General features: G+C 34.5%; 1 protein-coding gene across 1 annotated transcript in view; it reads right to left on the bottom strand.

Moving 5' to 3' along the window:
* Positions 1-23,300, bottom strand: part of ROBO1 (roundabout guidance receptor 1) — a 912,258-nt gene that overhangs the window by 461,777 nt on the left and 427,181 nt on the right. The window contains exon 3 of the mRNA XM_037525700.2: positions 22,397-22,480. Within this exon, the coding sequence (XP_037381597.2) occupies positions 22,397-22,480 (84 nt within the window). The remainder of the gene's footprint in view (positions 1-22,396; positions 22,481-23,300) is intronic.

The following is a 23,300-nucleotide window of genomic DNA, read 5'->3' as shown; positions in this document are numbered from 1 at the left end:
TTTATTTCCAAAGAGACAAGCACACAAACATTATTTGTGCTATTTTGCTCTCCCCCCGCCACAACAATTTTATTGACTTGCCATCTGTTTATATAACTGTATAATTTGGGGACTACAGCTTCATACTTCAGCACGTGCCCACACTTCATTCACCCTCCACCTAAGTTCCAGTAGCAACACACTATCACATTGCCTCTAATCCTCTCTTCCCTCCTGCAGATATCCTTTTTGTTTTACCATTTATAACTAGTAGTATTTTCAGGTGTTCTTTAAAGAGCTGTTTATGATTCTTCTCCCAAGAATGGTTAACTATATCTGTGTATAAAATTAATAGCTATGAATTCCTAGTGCTTTGAGATGCAATCTTTTTTTTTTTAAGATTTACTTATTTTTATACAAGAGCTGGGGTACAGGCCAGAGGCGTGGGAAGGTGAGAGGATTCACCAGAGACAGAGCAGGGAACAGAACAGGCAGATGGACTGAAAGCACTGCTGAGGGGAGCAGCAGGTGCGACAGGAGAGGTCTGATGCGCCATGTGGGACTCTCCCTGGCCGACTAGGAATCAAACCCATGCTGTAGAGGCTGCTGAAAGCTTTACAGTGCTGCGCTCAACCCGCTGCGCCCAACCTGCTGCGCGACCAGGGAGGCCCAAGATGAAATCTTATATATATTTAATCATAAAAAAATAGAAAACACAAAAGCAAATTATCAAAAAGTTTGTCTTAGGGCCTTCCCTGGTGGCGCAGCAGTTGAGAGCTGGGCTGTGAAGCTGCCTGCTGCCTCTGCAGCACCGGTTCAATCCCCAGCCGCTGACCAAGGTCCCACATGGCGCGCAGACCTCTCCTGCCATGCCCACTGCTCTCCTCAGCAGTGTATTTCATCAGTCTGCCTGTTCTGTTCCCTGCTCTGGCTCTGGTGAATCCTCTCACCCTCCCGCGCTTCTGACTGTACCCAGTGCTTGTATAAATAAATAAATAAATCTTAAAAAAAAAAAGCTTGTTTTAGCATGATTCCAAGACTAGAAGATAGAAAGAGAAAACATTCTGACAAACACATGAAGAGAAGGAACATGATTGATTAAATTTAACTTAGAAAAAATCTAAAACAATTATATTAGTGTATGGTTTGCAATATTAATAGCAGCTTATTAGAGATTTATGCTTTTGTATTTACTTTCTTATAATGTATGCATTATTTTAATAGAACATTAAAAAGGAAATAGAAAAAAAATTAGACATAACAAAAAAATGAACATGGACCAATGTCCACAATAAGAAAGAGGAGCTAAAAATTAAATAGAACCAAGACCCTGGTCTTAGGTCATATTTTGCACTATTGACTGTGGCTTCATGACTGCGAGGAGATAGAGTTTCACATATGTTAGAAATTAAGCATACTATCTCCATTGAAAGGCAGTACTTACTGTAATAGAGGAAAGCTGACATTAGCATAAACAAATGAATTTTTTTATTGAGTAAAAAGTTTACAAGTGCAATAGCCCTATGAATTTATTAATTTCTTCCATCTTTATAAATTTTATTTATATATATCAAACAAAATAGTGAATTCAGAATGGATATTCATTATTTCTCCTTATAGTAGGAAATATCTAGAATTATTAAGTATAACTTTTATCATCTTATTCATATTTAAGTTTCTTAAAATATCTTATCTAAGAATATATGTGTATATATACACATTCTTTCTTCTTGCAAATATAAATATTATATATATTCTGAACATATATACTTTCATGAAAATTATATAATTAAAAGTGACCATTAATAAATGTGAAAATCAGACTTTCTGTGTTGCTGTGATTTTGACTATCATGATATGAAATATAAAAGCACATATGTACCACATGTTTATTGCAGGATTATTTACAATTGCTAAGAGTTGGAAACATTCTGCGTGCCCACGGGCAGCCAAATTGATAAACAATTGTGATAAAAATGGATAAAAATTTGTGATTTATATATATATATTTATATACATACATACATACATTTATATACATACATACATACATACATACATACATGCCATGGAATACTATCTAGCTATTTTATAAAAGATGAAATACTATCATTTGTCTTTTGCAGTAGTAAGGATTGAACTAGAGAGTGTTATACATAGTAAAATAAGTGAGGTGGAGAGAGACAAATAACATGTGATTTCACTCCTATTTGGTCTAGAGAAAAAAATAAATGGGTGACCTAAATAAAACACCAACAAACTTTTCTAAGAATAACTAGAAATTACAAGAAGGAGGGGGGAAGGAGGCTTGGCAACTGAGGTAAAGAAAATAATTATATGATAAATGGTAGAATTGGACTTTTAGTGGTGAACTTAATGTAGTATAAACTTATTTTGATTTCTAATGATGCATACCTAAAGCCTACATAATGTTATAACACAATGTTACTTAAAAAATTCCAGTGTTTGAACTGGGTATTACTAAAGTAAAATAAACTGCAATAAAGATAATGGTTACCTCTGTTCCTTAACAAGACCAGTTACCTGGTATAGTATCTTATTTTTTTTCAATATTAATTGTTATATCAACATTTATTGAATCCTTACAATGTGTCAACTACTTTTTCAGTGATAGTATACATAATAATCCTTTAATTATCACATGGCTGTATGAATTAAGTCCTGTTAACATCATCCTGGTGATAGGGGGATTGTTTAACTCAAAATCACATTACTAATCTTATTTTTTTTAAAGATCCATCCATTCATGCATACAAGAACTGGGGTACATGCCAGAGGTGTGGGGGGTGAGAGGATTCATCAGAGACAGAGTGGGGAACAGCATAGGCAAATTGACCAAAATACACTGCTGAGGGGAGCAGCAGGCAAGTCAGGAGAGGTCTGCTGTGCCATGTGGGTAGGTCCCTGGCCGGGGATGGAATGTGTGCTGCAGTGGCAGTGGATAGCTTCATAGGTTGCGCCTTAACCCCTTGTGCCACCAGGGAGGTCCCACGTTACTAATCTTAATTAATAAAATAACCCAGGCTCTTGAATGGGATCTCCTACAGAAACTATCATAATTTTGCTCTATCTTATTTGAAAGACAATTACAAAGCCATTATCTTAAAAATTGTGTGGTTGTTGTTCAAGAATAGACACGTAGACTAGTGTAACAGAATAGCTAATTTGGAATAGAGCCTTTCATATATAGTGGTAATGATTTATGAAATGCTACCAATGGAGAAAGGGTAGATGGCTTTCAAAGACAGTATGGAGAAAACTCACTTATTGCATAAAGAAAAAAATATAACACCATGTAAAAGTGGTCTTAATATATATTAAAAACTAAAATGTGAATGACAAACCTATTGTGCATAAAAAAAATAAAAACGCAGGAGACTATCTTTGTGATTAATTCCAAAGGAAAAAAGCAATAAAGCAAGACAATATGATTGAATGAAAATTTACTGTTTAAGACATCATAGAGACAGACAAATGTTTTAATGGAAAATATATTTGCAACATGTAAAATCAACAAAGAACTGCAAATCTACAGGAAAAGAACAATGGCCATGAGAGAAAAATGGACAATGAATATAATCAGGAATTTTATAGAAGAGGAATCCCAAAAGCTCATTGAATACAAAGTGATATTCAACTTCTTAAAAAGTAGAGAAATCAAAACTATGTTGCATAATTTGATTATACAGCTGATGGACTGGCTGCACCATGAACTGGCTCTTAGGTGTGCAGAAGTATGCAGCCATTCTAGAGAACAATCTGGCAAATCCAGTTAATCTCTCTGTAAAAAAACAATTAATATTCCCAGCTCCAACTTGGATTTCATTTTAATTGTATCTCATGAATTCCAATACCTATTGTCAGTAGTAATAGAGAAAGGAAGAAGACTCTAATTTTTATTAAATTTGATAGTGTCAATACGTTTATAATACTCTTGCTGTTTTCCCAAACTGAAAACAAGAACTGTGAAAGATGAAAGTGCATTGAAAAATGTCACACTGTCATATGTATGTGGACAAAAAAGTATACCCCAAAATTATGTACCATTAATCTTACAGATGTCACCCCATCTCAGCAATATTAGTTACAGCCATCAGTGGGTATTTATGGAACTCCTGCTATGTAGATGAAGGGGAAACATTTTCATATAGGATGGATTGTCTTTACGAGTTACTGGGAGCTTAACAGCTCTTGGTTTGAATTCTAATTCCCACTTGTTTTGCTTCTGTTAAATCTGAAATAAGCCAATGTACAAACGGAAAGTCCTTGCTTATTCTAGAAAATCTCATGAATTTAGGTATGGTCATAGATTTGCTATTCATATATCTGGATAACTGCTTAAAATTAAAGTCATTTGACTAGTAGAAAAAATAAACTGTTTAATAATTATTTCTTTTTTAAAAAGCAAATATTCTACTTTAAAATTAAAAAGAACTTTCTATATGAAGGAATATATACTATCTTTGTTTGCCAGTCAGGAGGTTTCTAGGAGTCTGTAAATCAGAGATTTACCCTATTTACCATTTATGAAACCCTCTGGGACACATAAAGCTATATTTTTTATTAGAATCTACTAGTGCAGCTCATTTTTATTATTATAATGTCACATTACAAGGTTTCATTAAATTAGAGACATTCTTAATGAACTATAATAGTTCCAAATTGTTTTTTTCTTTCAGTTCGCTAACATTGCCTGAGGAAAGAAGACAATTCTATTTCAACATTATGGAGCAGTATCTGAACTACAGAAATAAGTGAATTTTCATTATCATTTAATCATGTATTATATGAATTTAAATCAACAACTGACTGTGTTTAGTACAGACTATCCTGATAGTCATAATCTGAATATACTGACTATTGAAGTTGCATAGCAAAATGAATGCTGTTATGCCAGCAACAGATTCACTAACAAGTCATCAGTCATAAATGTACCTCCCTCAAGTACCTTTCCCCCTAATATCTTGCACTTACCCCGACTCACTGAGTCAGTTTTTGTAGATTGTCACAGCTAACAAAAAATCTGAAGCAAACAAACACATACCATTTTTAGGTAAAATTCCAAATCTTATCATAGCTATAGGATCTCACAAAAAAGAGATTTGCAGAGAACGTCTATTACACACACATGTACACACACGTACACACACACGCTTGACAAATGAGATTTTTCATAGTTAATCAAGTTCAAGTTTGAGGATAAGGAAAACCATAGTATGACAAGATGGTTTCTATACAAAAATTATAACAATTTTGGTAAATATCGAATGTGAAGTGATGGATTTCATATCCTGCCATCACACAATAATTATCAGAGAGATTGTGTTAAAGAATCAATGCTGAATTAGGGCAGAACACAAATGTCAAATATATTTTATTGAACATAACATAATTTTTTCTAAGTTGTAGCTTATTTTTAAAGTCTTAATTACTTCTTAAATTTTAATGAAATTTTGCACTTGCCTTTGTGTGTGTCTGTCTGAATTGATCACTATGATTACAGATGGATGAGAATCATTGACATATTAAAATGCTGGACACTGATTTTATTTTCAATTTGTGCTTTGCTTATTTTCTAACTTACCTGTATTGGGAGTGGATTAGCTGTGTAATCATTAAAATGTTCAACACAAGCAATTTTTAGAAATTAGTTGACATTCTTGGATTGTTTAACTAAATGACACTTACTAATTGACATATTTGTAGTACCCAGTAATTTTATACAGTATTTCTACTTGAAATTGTCATTTGGTTAAAGTGAAGAGTTGAAACAATTTTAAGTTCAAAGATTAAAATTTCCCATTGAATCTCAAAAAAATTGCTTTCTCAAGTTTTATTGATTTTCCACTAGTTCATTATCTATATAATAGTGAGGTACCACTTTGCACCTCCTTATGTGCACATGCTTCACTCACCATCTACTACCACTCTAGCGACTCAATCTAATCACCTTCTCTCCCTATTTCTTTTGTCTTTCCAATTCCCTCTTGTAATGAGTATATTTTTCTTAGAATCTAGGAATTATTCTTGTTTGTCCAGTTTATTTTCTTTCAAAATCCAAATAATGTTAGCTTTGGTCTAATACAGGAGTCTGTGTGAAAGGCAATGTGACCTATTTCTGATAAGACATTCAAATAATTTGTTACCATATGCAGAAGTTTAGCTCTATCCCCCAAATGCACCATAGGCTTTTTAGTTTCTGTTCTGTCTCGGTAGTCACTACAAACTTTGTTTTTAGTTGAATTGGTTGATTCTGGTTGTTACTTGCAAAGCAAATTTAAATGTATATAGTATAAATGATGAAGCAATTACTGATTTTTATAAAGTATCTTTTTTTTTTTCTTTTTGGATAGATAATTCTCTAAGATATATCTGTATAAATATAAGCAGCAGAAGCAACTGGAAAGCCATAACTATGCATTTCTGCAATTGAAAGATGCAGAACTTTCACTTTAACTTTTTCTCAGCAATCATTTGCTTACCTATATAGTTACTATTAAACATCAGTAGCAACATCTTGATAATAATTCAATGATATTTATAGGGTTAATACTTTGATTAAGTGAAGTCATTTGAATTAAGTACTGAGATGAATTAGATTTCAATACATTAGTAACAACAAAAACTGTTCTGAAGTTCTATCTCAATTTACTTTAAGGATAAAGACAACCATTAATTAGTGAGTACAATTCTGAATTTGTCTTCATACAATTTTTATCATTATATAGTTGTGATTAATGGAAAGTTATGACAGAAATAGATAAAAGGGAATGAGTTTAAAACTAAGAACTACATAAACATTAAAGGCTGTGGTGAATAAGGGCGTCTTGTCTCTGCTTAGTTCAGAGTAATGTCCTTGTTAAATTATAGAATGAATAGTCTGACAGATTCTCTTCAGAACATTTTCACTAATGAGGATTTCTGTGGGAAACCCGTATTCTAGAAATGGTAATTTAGTTCAGTACAGTTCTTTGTGAAAGGACTTTGTGTGTCTTTGCTGGTTCTTTTTCAATTGAAAACATGCAAATTGCATTTGAAAAAAGGATAACCAGCAAACATAATTATCTATAATAATTATATGGCATATATATTTTTAAAGCATAAATTGAATGACAGTATTTTTATTGAGTTCACCATATTATTGAAGTTAAGGAATATAATAGTACCATTTCCATTTTTATAAAATAGAAAAGTTAGTTTCAGATACAGTTAGATCTTTAAAATCTGAGGTCAGAACTGATGTGAATGGACATTAAGACGTCAACACATCAAAGCATGATTTATACAATTTAAGTATTGGGCCAAATTTCTTTACCCTTTTGATTTTAACATAACAATGTCAAATTTCTGTATCATTTTTAAAGTGTAGATGCTAGTGCAAAACATATGACAATATATGCTATTGATATACTGTATAATGGAATTTGATAGAACTGTAATATTTTTAAAAATTAATGTTAATTTCTTAAAACTCTAATCTGAAATTATGAAACATTTCACACATGCAGGAAACTACTCAAATAGACAGTCATTTACACATCACATAAAAAATCCACAATTTTTTGCCACATTTATATTCAATTCTCTTTTTAAGTAGAAATAAAAATTTAGATATTCTTCTATCTGTATTGCTATATCCTTCTACCCTTCATTTTCCCAGGAAATAGTATCTTAAAGTTGATATAAATCATTCCCGTACATGTTTTATATCTTTACTATAAATGCACAAGTCTCTTATCTGTAAAATTTAAGCTTTATACTTAAGAAGTTGATAAATCATTATTGTTAGTTTTTTTTACAAAAATTTATTAGAACCAATTGAGTAGCACTAGAATTAAAATCGACTATACTGCTGCCAAGATTTCAATCTCCAACATTGATTTGGGGGGAATAAAAAGCCCTTCATGTAACAGTTATTATGAAGTGGTCCATTTTTTTCATGACCTTTGTTTCCCACTTGTATAATCATTTATACTAAAATTCATTAGCCTGTTCCTGAAGAGAAGCTCTAAAGGCTATATAAGTAACCATGGGTTAATTGGATAACGGTGGTAATTTGAAAGCTTATACATGCTGACTTTGCAATTATTAATAATACATGAAGTTGAGTACAATAACCTCTACTTTGGTGTGGGAAACAACTGAGAAAAAAGGGTAGACTCCCTGGGTTTGATGGTTGTGGCAAATCAGGAAATTAGCTTTAATCTGACTCTGACTCAGTTTCCTTATTGAGAAAATAGGGATAATAAATGCACAGTGCCATGCTGTTGTGAGGATTATATGGGATAATGCCAAAAAACTGCTAAACATCCACTAGATGTACATTATCACAGATAATATGAATTTGGTACCTTTTGTACTTTCAAAACTAAAAAAAAAAGAAGTTACTAGTTCACTTGGAAGCCTGAAATGTAATATATATGTATATTTTATATACATATACATATATACATATATATATATATATATATATATATATATACACTCCTATTGTTTCTTCTTGATATTCCATTTTTGGATGAAGATGTAACAGCTTTTTTGGTGGATTCCTTGGGTTGACATATGAGTTATATTCTGGAGGCCTAGTTTCTCTCTATCCTTCCAATAATTTTGTAAGCACCAAACTGCATGAGTTAAATTCCTTTCTTATTTCTGGTTCCTTTAAGTCCTCTGACTTCTTCCATAACCTTTTCCTGGTTTGGGGGACAGAGGCCAAACTTGCAGTAGAAGCTAACTTTTGGCCATAGGAACTTAAGGAAGAGAACCTAAGATTTGTTAATTCAATTACTTGACATGAAGTGCCTGACATTGAATGTAATTAGAAAATGAGACACTTGCTTTGTGAGTAGAATGTGACGAAGCAATAACAGGACCTGCGGTCACCTGTCATGGAACTCAGATGAAGCAAGGCTTTGGTGAACTGAATGGCTCCTGAGTTAGGCTATGATGACATTAATAACACAGACCTGTGAGCGGGCTGCCTGCTCCTGATGACACCGAATAATTTAGAGAATTGCTATGCCTAGCATTTTAAATTCTTCACTCAAGGCACAATGAGGGACATGGAGAACTCATTTTTTTTTTTCTCTTTCATTTATAGCACCAGAGCCATAGTAATAGGAATTTAGTCTCAACATTGCTGAATTGGGACTTCTTGTGTGAAAATTTAGAGCACTGACTGGGAAAATTCAGGAACCTGAAAACTGGAATGGAATTACATGAATGGCTAAAAGTAAGCTTGAGCACTCTAACACCTCAATTCTACAGGCCTTCCCTTTACAATAGCAGAGACTTTTTTTCCTGTGGGTGAAGCTGGATCGGACTTACTTGGAGGACCTGCAGTAGTTGTGCTAAAGGACACACATTCTCTTCACACCCCATCCTATTGTTCCTAATTACCTTCAGAACAAAGATCAGATGCAATCCCCAACTTGTCACAGCTATCATTCCTAACCCAGGAAAAGAAGGGATAATACATCTTGCTAATTTATATCAGCAGAAACCTCGAGAATATCTGTAGGGTATAATGCTAAACGTGTTAAACCTGAAAAGAGGAAAAGTAATTTGACAATGGCTGAAATTCTGTTAATATGATTGCATTTAATAGAGATTCTGGAATCAAAAGTTAAATTTGAACTGCTGGAAGGAGGCCTAGCTGCGTGTGGGGTAGTGACTAAAACTTAAATTCAAATGCTATGTTTAGTAAATAATGTTTAGATGCCAGAGATTCTTTGGCGAATGGAACAAAAGAATTTCTACTGGCTAATGGGAAAGGAGGGATTCATGTGGCTTTTAAGAACTTGACATGTGGTTAGTCCAAATTAAGATATTCTTTAACTTTGAAGTAGTACAAAAAAATGTAAATGATCTCAAATGTACACACTGTTTACATACTGAAATCATGCTAATATATTTTTTATTAGGGGAATCAAAATGCAATTAAAAAACAATTGTTCCTTTTACTGTGTTTTAAAATAAAATTTCTAGAAAATTTAAAAATACATATGAGGGCCTCCCTGGTGGTGCAGGGGTTAAAGACAGCACTATCAAGCTATGGCCAGACACTGCAGCGTGAGTTCAATCCCCGCCTGGCTAGGGAGCTGACCTATATGTCTCAGCAGACCTCGCCTGTCTCATCCACTGCTCCCCTCAGCAGTGTATTTCAGTCAATCTGCCTGTTTTGTTCCCCACTCTGTCTCTGGTGAATCCCCTCACTGCTCCCGCACTTCTGGCTTACATCTCAGTTCTTGTATGCATAAATAAATCAATCAAAAAAATACATATGAGCCTTACATCTGGGGGCATGTATTCTATTTCTCTTAGGCAGCAGTGGCAGAGAGGGATTCAAACGTTGGCATAAATTTTTCATTTGTAACCTGCTGACTCATCCTTAAAGTGTCTTCTGAAAGGGTCCAGAAGACAATATATTAAACCAAGAATTTGGTACTACATGCAGGAAAGAAGCTCCTGCATCCTTGAAAAGCGTTGTAGCATTTGTTCCCAAAGGCTAAAGCACCGCCATTGTGATCAGCTTCCTGATTTCAGTGTGAATGATAAGTTCATGGGGAGGGCAAGGCCACATGGCAGCGGTTACTACCAGAGAGAAAGTGACCTTGGCTTTCACAGTAGTCCATGGACTCTTAAGTTTCTTTTGCTGTGGCTTACAGATTTACTATATATATATAGCAGACTTGAGTCATGGTCCATCAGGCAATGCATAAGCTGGAAGCTTCTTAGGTGAAGGAAAGAACAGATAGATCCATGCAAAAGCATCGAATTTATGCACAATAACTTTCTTTCTGAACTTCCCTAAAGGAAGCTTATTTATCAAGATGTCTGAGTTAAAGAAAGGGAAATGCAGATTGTTTGATATAGCTAATACCTAGAGATCCCAAACATTATTGCACTTCATTAGTCAAATGATAATGTTTTATCATCTGCATATGTGCCAGAGTGACTGAAAAATCCATCTTGTGACAATCTTTTCTGTGACTGAATACACAGTTATATCAACAATTGGCAGAATAATATATTGTCTCTCCACCCAGTTGAGAGAACTTTTTTGAACTAGCAGGAAGTGCTTAGAACTACCTGTCTTTAGAAAGTAAAAAAATCAAATGAAATACCATAGTTGTGAGAAAATATGAGCCAGTCAACACTAATTTCAAGGATTTGAAATACATAGTGGGGGTATAAAGTCCTTGTCTTTTTCCTATTAACTTATTTTTTGACTTGTGCAGAAGTACTACAGACCTTGGGGAATGACAATAATTATTGTGTACTTAATAAGGTCAAGATTTAATAGTAAAAGTCATCCAGATATTGTCTCTTTATGCATATGAAACATAGTCAATTTTCTGGCAAATACATTCTTTTCTCTCCAATAAATGATCAATACCAGACTAATCTTGTTTTCACTTGGTAGGTATAGCAGTAGCCATTTACTATATTATCTAGGGCTACATCAACTCTCTGTCTTTGTTTCTCTGGGAAATTGATCATCTGTCAAAGTCCTGGTTCACTAGATTAAGAAATTATTTTTGTGAACTGTAAAAAGCAATTACCTTATAAGACTGTGTAAAGCATAAACATTTCAATATCACGAGGGAAATGCACTAGAAACATAAGGTTTTGTCTACTGTCTTTGTGAATTTGGAGGGGGAGACCAGTCATGTTGGATTATTTTCTCTAAAGTGAAAGATAAATGATTGTTGTTTGACCCGCATTTTCCAGAAAATATATCTGCTGGATGGATAACTGTGTCCATTAACTGAATATTTGGTAACTGAATATTTGGGTGAGGTATTCCTTCTGATTTACAAATTGTCCATGATGTTATTACTTTTAAGATGACTGAGAACAAGAGAAGATTGTCCTACTGATTCAGCTTACAGAGCAGGATAACTCTGCTATTTGGCCCATACGACCAAGGAAGTCCATTTGTGCTGTATTGACATTATGAGGTTATGAGAACTTGTCCTCTGACAAGTTCTGAAAGCAGTATTATAGCATAGACCACCTAGTGCTTTAGAGAAAACCAGGGAGCTCTTTGGAAAACAATCTCCTTTTGAAATCCTGCTACTATTTTATAATTTGGGTTCTGATGAAAGAAATCCAGTTCTTCCCAGATTTATGCCTCTATCATCAACTAGGTCTCAGTCATAAAGTTAGGGCTACAGGGCCTCCCTGGTGGTGAAGGGGTTACAGAAAGCCACTGCAGCACTAGTTCTAGCTCCAGCAGGTCAAGTTGCTAACCCACATGGAGTTGCAGACCTCTCCCGCCTCACCTGCTGCTCCTTTCAGCAGTGTATTTCAGTGGATCTGCCTGTTCTGCTCCTCACTCTCTCTGGTGAATCCTCTGACGCCCCTCTCCTCTGTCTTACACCCCAGTTTTTGTGTTCATAAATAAATAAATCTTAAAAAATGTTGGGGGTGCACAGCAGTTTCCCTTCATCAAGTGGGATTCAAAAGGCAAAGCACGGGTAGGATCAAGCAGGCCCTGGAATCACAAAAATATTGCACTTCTATTCATGATGCATCCATTCCTGCCACGGTGCCACCTCTCCATCAGTCCACACCTGGGGTACTTCTCACAATCAAAAAAATGAAATTTAATTCTTCATGACATGTTGGCATAGGTCAGAAGTGGACTCTTGCTGCATTATAGTCCATACAAGGATGTCATAAAGGGCTGTAAGGAAAGTCAATTTTTATTATGAGAAGTGCTTGAGTGGTAGAACTGGTCATCCACTTTACCTGGTATCTAGGTATGAACGTAGTTGAGTTGAGGGTAGTAGCTGAAGGGTGGATTGATGTTTGGGGTGTTAGGTGGAAAAAGTGGAAAGAAGACCAAACAAGAAAATCTGGGCAAGACATATTGCTGTACCATTTGTGAGATTATTTTGGAATGAGGTATCAGTGGCTTAATGAATACTTACAAATGAACATGTGTGGTGCAGATGCTTTTAGTAAAAAAAAGTGGCAATATTGACCTAGAGATCATTCAGTTTCTTCTTTAACTATCCCACTGCTTTCACAGTCAGCTCATGAACAATGTCCAGAGTCATAGGTGGAAAGGTTATGTGTGGACTTAATGACTAGATTTACTTAAATTGACACTGATATAATTCTGATAACTTTAAGATTTAAGATTTTTACATTTGCATTTAGCTTTCCTCCCATATGCTAATATACTTATGTGATATATATACAGACCTATGGAGCACACTCTTTTAATATGTAGAAATGGGAAAAAGGATTATATTAGACATTATAAATCAAATTTATAGATATATTTTGATACTCAGAAACAACAAAAAAGATAATTTTCTAATTAGCAATTACTATTTTCTAAAAAAAAAAATAAGACTGTTACTAGGATGCTATTAGCTTTCATTCCCTGAATTTTTTCGTATTAATAAACACTTTAAATTTTATGTCACTAGAAAAACTACTTGAAATAACCAACTAGTTCAGTAAAGTAGCAGGATACAAAATCAACACACAAAAACCAGTAGCCTTCCTATAAACAAACAATCAATCTGAAGAAGACGAAATCAAGAAAACCATTCCTTTTATAATCAAAACAAAAAAAAAGTCAAATACTTGGGAATAAACCTAACAAAAGAGGTGAAAGACCTATACAAACAAAATTATAAAACACTGTTAAAAGAAATAGAAGAAGACACAAATAAATGGAAAGACATACCCTGCTCATGGATTGGAAGAATTAACATCATTAAAATATCCATCCTCCCAAAAAGCAATAAAACACTATTCCAATAAAAATCTCAATGACATTCTTCAAAGAAATAGAACAAATGCTGATGAAATTCATATAGAACCACAAAAAAACCATGAATAGCCAAAGTCTACTGATGAAAACAAAGGGGAAAGGAGGTATCACACTTCCAAATGTCAAGCTATAGTACAAAGCCATCATGATTAAAACAGTTTGGTATTGGAACAAAAACAGACACACAGAACAATGGAACCAAACAGAGAGCCCAGAAATAAAACCACACTTATATGGACAACTGATCTTTGACAAAGGAGCAAAGAACATACAACGGAACATGGACAGTTTGTTCAATAAATGGTGCTGGGAAAACTGGACCACCACATGCAAAAAAAAAAAAAAAAGAAACTAGATCACTACCTCTCACTAGATGAAAAAAATGAAACTAGATCACTACCTCTACCTCTACTACAAAAATCAACTCAAAATGGATAAGAGAACTGGATGTAAGACCTGAAACCATTAAAAAAAATAGAAGAAAATATAGGTAAAACACTATGAGATATACATCACAATAAAAGATCTGAAACCATGAAATACATAGAAAAAATGGGTAAAGCACTACAAGATATACATCTCAATAACATCTTTAAAGACTCATCACGCAAAACAAAGAGAGTCAAGGAGAAGATAAGCACCTGGGATTATATCAAACTGAAAACTTCTGTACAGCAAAAGAGACATTAACCAAAACAGAGAGACACCCCACTGATTGGGAAAAAAAATCTTTGCACTCCATTCAACTGATAAGGGACGGATCACAAAGATATACAAAGAACTCACAGGACTCAACAAAAACAAAAGAAACAATCTAGTCAAGAAATGGGCAGAAGAAATTAAAATTTCTCCAAAGAGGAAATGCAAATGGCCAACAGGCATATGAAGAAATGTTCAACATCCCTTATAATCAGGGAAATGCAAATCAAAACCACATTGAGATACCACTTTACACCAGTAAGAATGGCACATATCAAAACAAAAACAAAAACAAAAACAAAAACAAAAAACAAACAACAACAAATGTTGATGAGGGTGTGGTGAAAAAGAAACACTCCTACATTGCTGGTGGGAGTGCAAACTGGTCCAACCACTATGGAAAGCTGTCTGGAGTTTCCTCAGTCTACTAAAAATGGAGCTACCATATGACCTGGCAATTCCACTACTACGGATCTACCCAAAGGACACAAAACATCGATTCAAAAGACCACCTGCACCCTTATGTTTATTGCAGCACTATTTACAATAGGTAAAACCTGGAAACAACCCAAATGCCTGGACTGACTGGATCAAGATGTGGTATATATACACACAACTGAATATTATTCAGCAATCAAAAAAAGATAAAAGCATGCCATTCACAGCAACACGGATGGGGCTAGAAGGAATTATGCTTAGTGAAATAAGCCAGAAGGAAAAATAAAAATATTGGATGGTTTCACTTATAGCAGGAATATAGGGGAACCAAATAAGACATCAGTGTAAAAAAACAATAACAGTATAAAACACAACAAAGCAAAAACAGAGACATTTATAAATCAGAGACATCCTGCAGGGGAGGAGGAGGGAGAGGGATCAGAGGGAGGGAGGGAGAAGCACAGGGGACTGAGGTGATGGTGCACAGGTGCACTGGGGAAGGAAACTCTATGGGGACTATACCTGAGGGGGTGGGGGGAAGCAAATATTGTTTAAAAATGAACAGTGATTGAATTGAATGACAAGGAGGACACCAATATCCTAAATGTATGGGATGCAGCAAAAGCAGTAATAAGAGGAAAATATATAGCAATAGAAACTCACATCAAAAAACAAGAAAGAACTCAAAGAAACAACCTAATCTCGAAGCTCAAAGATCTAGAAAAAGAACAACAAAAAAACCCCAAATCCAGTAGAAGAAAAGAAATAATAAAAACCAAAGCAGAAATAAATGAAATTGAAACTAAAAAAACAATCCAAAAGATCAATGAAACCAAGAGCTGGTTCTTTGAAAAAATAAATAAAATAGACAAACCCCTAGCCAGGCTCACAAAGGAAAAAAGGGAGAAAGCACAAATACACAGGATCATAAATGAAAGAGGAGAAATCACAACGGACACAGCAGAAATCAAAAGAATAATCAGTAACTACTATGAACAGTTATATGGAAACAAGTTCAACAATCTAGAGGAGATGGACAAATTCCTACAACTCTACAATCACCCAAAGCTAGATAAAGAAGAAATAGAACACCTAAACAGACCAATTACAAGCAGCGAAATTGAAATGGTAATTAAAAACCTCCCCAAAAACAAAAGCCCAGGACCTGATGGATTTACAAATGAATTCTACCAAACATTCAGAGACGAATTAGTGCCTATCCTTCACAAACTCTTCCAAAAAATTGAGAAGGAAGGGACAATACCAAACACGTTCTATGAAGCCAATATTACACTAATACCAAAACCGAATAAGGACAACACAAAAAAGGAAAACTATAGGCCAATCTCCCTAATGAACACTGATGCAAAAATCCTCAATAAAATTTTAGCTATCAGAATCCAACAATGTATCCATAAGATAATTCACCACGACCAAGTTGGATTCATTCCAGGGGCACAAGGATGGTTTAACATCCGAAAATCAATCAATGTTATCCAACACATCAACAAAAAGAAATATAAAAACCATATGATAATATCAATAGATGCTGAGAAAGCTTTCGACAAAGTGCAACACCCATTCATGATAAAAGCCCTTGAAATTCTTGGGATACAAGGAACATACCTCAACATCATAAAGGCCATCTATGACAAGCCAACAGCCAGTATCATTCTCAATGGTGAAAAGCTGAAAGCAATTCCATTAAGATCTGGAACAAGACAAGGATGTCCACTCTCACCACTGCTTTTCAATATAATACTGGAAGCCCTAGCCAGAGCAATAAGACAAGAGAAAGACATCCAAGGAATCCAAATAGGAAAAGAAGAAGTCAAACTATCACTATTTGCAGATGATATGATAATATACATAGAGAACCCCAAAATCTCCACAGAAAAACTAATTCAACTCATCAGTCAGTTCAGTAAAGTGGCAGGATACAAAATCAACACGCAAAAGTCAGTAGCCTTCCTATACACAAACAATAAATCTGAAGAAGAAGAAATCAAAAAAACCACCCCTTTTATTATTGAAACAAAAAAAATCAAATATTTGGGAATAAATCTAACAAAAGAGGTAAAGGACCTATACAAAGAAAACTATAAAACACTGTTAAAAGAAATAGAAGAAGACACAAAGAAATGGAAAGACATCCCCTGCTCATGGATTGGAAGAATAAACATTATTAAAATGGCCATCCTACCAAAAGCAATATACAGATTCAATGCTATTCCAATCAAAATCTCAATGGCATTCTTCAAAGAAATAGAACAATTATTGATGAAATTCATATGGAATCACCAAAAACCCCGAATAGCCAAAGCTCTACTAAAAAAAAAAGAAGGAAATGGAGGCATCAAACTCCCAGACTTCAAACTATACTACAAAGCCATAATCATCAAAACTGCATGGTATTGGAACAAGAACAGACATACAGACCAATGGAATCGAATAGAAAATCCAGAAATAAACCCACAGATTTATGGTCAACTAATCTTTGACAAAGGAGCAAAGACTATGCATTGGAGCAAAGAAAGTTTGTTCAATAAATGGTGCTGGGAAAACTGGGTCGCTACATGCAAAAGAATGAAGCTTGACCACTACCTCACACCATACACAAAAATCAACTCAAAATGGATTAAAGAACTAGACATAAGACCTGAAACCATAAAATACATAGAAGGAAATATAGGTGAAACACTACGGGATTTGCACATCAAAGACATCTTTACAGACACATCACCCAAAGCAGTGATAGTGAAGACAAAAATAAACAGCTGGGACTACATCAAATTAAAGAGCTTCTGCACAGCAAAAGAGACAATAACAAAAACAAAGAGAAACCCCACCAACTGGGAAAACATTTTTGCACCCAACACTAATGATAAAGGACTGATCACAAAAATCTGCAAAGAGCTGATAAGACTCAGCAACAACAAAGAAAATAATCCAGTCAAAAAATGGGCAGAAGAGCTAAAAAGAAACTTCTCTGAAGAGGAAATGCAAATGGCCAACAGACATATGAAAAAAATGTTCAACATCACTTGCAATCAGGGAAATGCAAATCAAAACTACCATGAGATACCATCTCACACCAGTGAGAATGGCACATATTAAAAAAACTAGCAACAACAAATGTTGGCGAGGATGTGGAGAAAAAGGAACTCTTCTGCACTGTTGGTGGGAGTGCAAACTGGTCCAACCACTATGGAGAGCTGTGTGGAGATTTCTGGACCTACTAAACATAGAGCTTCCATATGATCCAGCAATTCCACTCCTAGGTATTTACCCAAAGGACACAGAAACATCAATTCCAAAGAGCACCTGCACCCCTATGTTTATAGCAGCACTGTTTACAATAGCTAAGCTTTGGAAACAACCCAAATGCCCAAAAGTAGATGACTGGATCAAGAAGATGTGGTACATATATACCATGGAATATTACTCAGCATTCAAAAAAGATAAACACATGCAATTTGCAGCAACATGGATGGCGCTGGAAGGGATCATGCTAAGCGAAATAAGCCAAAAAGAAAAAGAAAAATACCGGATGGTCTCACTCATAGCAGGAATCTAGAAAACTTAAATAAGGGACCAGGAAAATGAATATAAGAAAGTGAAAATCAAAATCAACAAAAAACTATGAACCAGAGACACTTTTTGGGGGGAGGGGGGCGGGAGGGGAAGGATTGGGGTCAGAATGGGGCGTTTGCAATTGCAATTGTATGGGGGAATATAAAAATAAAATTTAAGATTAAAAAATAAATAAATAAATAAAAAAATAAAAAAAAATAAAAATAGGCAGAGTAAAAAAAAAAATAAAAATGAACAGTGATGTAAAAAATAAAAAAATAAATTTTATGTCACTGACTAACACTGCACTTGGATTATGTACATATTTCAGACATATTACTTAGCTTTTTCATATGTGTAAAACATATGCACTTCAGTCAATAAACAATGATGTAGGAGAATAAATGAATAAATTTAGTTATAAAAAACAAAATCAATAAACAATGTACTCTTTTCAAAAGCTACTTTAAAAAAGTTACTATTACATATTTAATGTCCTTGGGATATGTGTGATTCCACAAAGCAGCATTTGAAACCCCATCTAACTTGTTCCTGCAACAAAGGCTATATGCTGTGAACAGCTAAATGATCTCCAATATTTATGACACACTTGGTTAAACATGAAATGGGTTGGTTCTCTGTAAATAATGTACAAGTCCACTTTAATATCACACTACAATGCCACCTTAGAAATTGTTCTGTAGTCATTGATTACTAGAAAACAGACTGAAATATTTTCAATTCTTGCATCACTTTATACTATTGTATCTGGAAATGGTAAGGAGAAAAATAATCAATATGTTCCCTCCCTGAACTTTATATTACCATTTTATTCTGGGTGTCTCTAATAAACTACTTATATAATTTATATAAGTATGCTATATGATTTAAGCAGAAACTATTTTAATAACAAATTATCATGTGTTAACAAGATTATAAGTAAAAAAAATAAATTCACATGTGCAAAGTGAGACTCAGGGATTCTAGTTTGATGGGTCAATTTAGTAGTGACTCCCAAATGGTTTGAGTAGCAAAGGAACTGTTTTAATGACAAATTAGCTCACAGTGGAAATTATACTGATAGTGGTGAAAAAAGGGATAAATTGGGAGGTGTGGATGTGAATTTTAGTCACCTGACTTTCTTCTTGTAGGACTATTTCACATTCCCCAAAATATATTTCCTAGGATTGTACAGATTCCTCTGGGAGGCTATTCTTCCACATGTATAAAAATGATAGGAGAGAGAAAAGTATCAATACCAGCTCAATTAAGTGAAGTAACAAGTACTAAAAAATAAATATTTGATATATAAAATTTGCCATCATTTTGGAAAAAAATGTATTCCTCAGTTACTACTATCTGATACACTTGTTAACTTTCATAGACATTTATCTTACCACTAACTCCTATCAATGACTTATTGGACAACTGCTATGTATATTTTCTAAGTTTTAAATAATTTTATCCTATTTCTACTAATGCTTTTGCTTCTATAACCAGGGTCACTAAGCTCTATCCTACTAAATGATAGAAAATTTATATTAAATATTCAAAGATGTTCCTGAGCAGATAGGCCATCTTACTTCCCTCTGAACTGAATTACCCCTAATAAAAAGATTCTCTTAAACCCAATTATAGGTGATCATAACAAAGGGAAGTCAGTCAGTCTCTCTCTCTCTCTCTCTCTCCCCCCCTGCACACACATATTATATGCAACTGCATGCATTTACCCAAAAACACAAGGAAATCTGTAGATAGTTCCAAGTAATAACTTGTATGATTACTGCAACTTTAGAGCCAATTGAAACATTCCCTATAATTCTTAACAAGTAGACATAGATTTCCTTTTAATTTTATATTTCTTATTACTTCCAGAGGATGTTTTATTGAAATGTTTAATATGAAAATGAAAGAGACACAATTTATCTAATTCATGTGGTAGAAAAGAGATTTCTGAATAGTTAAGAATTTACTGAAACAAAAAAAGTATAGAATAAACTTCCTATGGCATTAGTGTATGATACCTTCTCTGGAAAAAGATTTAGAAGATTGTTTTCCACTTGCTTTGCATTAAATGTGTTGCTTTAATTAGTTCCCTTGAAGACTATAAAGATAATTTTGTGTTTATTACCTTGTATTAATTCATCTAATGATATGTTTACTAGTAGAAATCTGACTACTGCTTAACCAATGGAGAGAAATAAATAATAAAAATATTTCCAAAATGCTACATTTAGGCTTAAATGCATTGCTATTTAAGTTTCCTTAATTCAACCTGCCAGCCTGATTTATGCATTGGTTATATATAAGTTTCAGGAAATCTATAAAAGACAAGAGCAAAGCCCATTAGTTTATCTAAACAATGCCGTTCTTTAGAGGGGTGAGCACAGGGGAATAGACTAAGATGCATTGGGAAATGCAGATACCCATGTGGAAGAAAATTACTTGGGATTTCTCCTTTCACAAATATGGACTTCCAGAGAATTTATGTTATTCTATGAAATGACATTTGCAACTCTTGCTCTAGCTAAGTTCCTAGAAAAGTGTCACATCAACTACCTCACATGGTGGCACAACTAATGGGCTTTGATATGTTGGACACTTAACCTCAAGTCTTATGCTGAAAGACAGGAAGAAAATTGAGAACACATTATCTGTAAGAATAAATATAATAAATATTAAGATCACTTATAAAAGTGATATTGATTTTAATATTTATTTCTAAGATTTTTAAAGCCACAAATATGTGGATAAGGGGTAATATTAGATACAATTATTTCATTTTGCAGTATTGTGCAAAAAATGTAGACTTCAAAATAGCACCTGAAATTGGAGCTATTGAGGATGCTTTTAAATTAAAGTAAAAGTTGATTGTTTTATAATACCATGACATCTGTTTATTGGATTATTCTTTCTAATACATTCATCTGTAAGACTGTAATGATATCATTATCTCTATTATTTCTAACTCTATTTGCCATGGCACTCAGACAAACACACACACACACACACACACACACACACACAGAGTTTCCATAGCCTACAACCTAGCAAACTGTATGGAGAACTGTGCTAATCAAAAGAACATAATAAATTACTACTAATGCAAGACCACTATTACATTACTATCAGATTCAATGGGTCATAAGTGGTAGTTTTATTCTGTGCCTTTATTAAAGTTTTAGTCAAATCATCTCAGTAAGATGTATATCTATGCAATTGTATTTATAAACTATAATTGCAAATTCCACATAAGCATTTACATATTTCCAGGATGATCACTCTTAGACATTTTAATGTGAATTATTCCCAATACATTCAATTAGCTAATTTGTTACTTTTATGCTGGTGTACACATGCATTTATTTAAGCAGTGTGGATAAGGTAACAATAAGTAATGCAAATCAATCCTGAGATATAAGTTGGCAATTATAATTTGCATCGCTCTTGATAAGAGTTTGCTTTCTGCTGCTTACAAGACTGCAAGTGTAACCAAGAAAAAAGTACAGATAATTTTGAAACCCAATTACTTACAGTTAGTCTTTGATTTCTCTTCATAGCAATTTAGTTAAAACTTAAATCTCTAAGAAAATACTATCCTTCTAAATACATCAGTGGTATCAAACTCTCGGCTGATAAACAATCTTTTATATTAAAAACAGGCAACAAGAACCATGCAGTTTTCATGATAATTTCTTATCCCCACAATGTTTGCTTTAGCAATATGACCTCCCAGTTGAAGAATGAAGTCTGGGAAATGAAGACAAGAAGTCGCTGTGGTTGTTAGTTAGAAGTCGATGAGATAATTTTACACAGGTGGTTGATGACTGATGAAGGTGGTGGTATTTCAAGAACCATGGACAGTTAGTATTTGGGAAAGAAACACTCTACCTGTGTAGCCCAGCGAATTGTCATCGTTATCAGAGGTGGGGATTGGCGTCCCATGGTCGTTTCCCCTCTCTAGGTCTTCAGGGTCTGTCGGAAACAACACCAGAGCTGCTGATGGGGTCACAGTAGTAACAGTAGTTGCCATTTCGATCACAGCATGGCCAGACACAAGTAAATCCACATGTGACAGAAAAACACACAGGGAAAACACACAGCACACATCCTCCTCGCGCCTCCTGCAGCACAATGCACCCTTCCAAGGTCTCAGCATCATGGCTTAGCTTCTACTCCTTAATTTCCCTAATTCTCTGCTCTGCCTGCACCTTTGCTGCACTTCAAAGCTGGCGGAAGGGCTCTGACTGCCCTCTGTGAGGCCGCCAGCACGGACTGAGGGAGCATATGGAGGAGGGAGAGGGCAGGGTGGCTGAATGCTAGCATTGCTAATTTTCTACCTTATTGTTAATCAAAGCTATTGACTGTGATCACTCCCCATCATCGCTTCATCTCCTGCCAATTACAGACTCCGGGGACTGTACCTCATATGGGTGAGGGGGGTGGGGAAAATAGAGTCTTATCAAATAAGAAGGTGGAGATAAAAATGTCATAGTTTTTCTGAATCTCAGCAAGGAAAGCAGTGCCACATCACATCTTTCAGAAGGTAACAATTAATCCTCTTAAAGAATTGGGATCAATTTGTGAAATTAATGAGTGAGAAAAATGGTACTTAACTTTACATATGTTGGTTTTAATACTTAAAATCCTTCAAATTGCTTGAGACTCTATATAACAATCATCCAGATTGAAATTTCCCTCCATCTCTTATTATTTTTTTTGAATACAAGAAATGCTTTTAATTCTCAGGTTGTTTTTACATTTCATGTTGCTCATCATTTTCTTAGTGATGAGG

This window comes from Talpa occidentalis, unplaced genomic scaffold (assembly GCF_014898055.3).
Source record: "Talpa occidentalis isolate TD23 unplaced genomic scaffold, MPIMG_talOcc4v2.1 talOcc4.4, whole genome shotgun sequence".
Lineage (NCBI taxonomy): Eukaryota > Metazoa > Chordata > Mammalia > Eulipotyphla > Talpidae > Talpa > Talpa occidentalis.
This window is presented reverse-complemented; position numbering and strand designations above follow the sequence as displayed.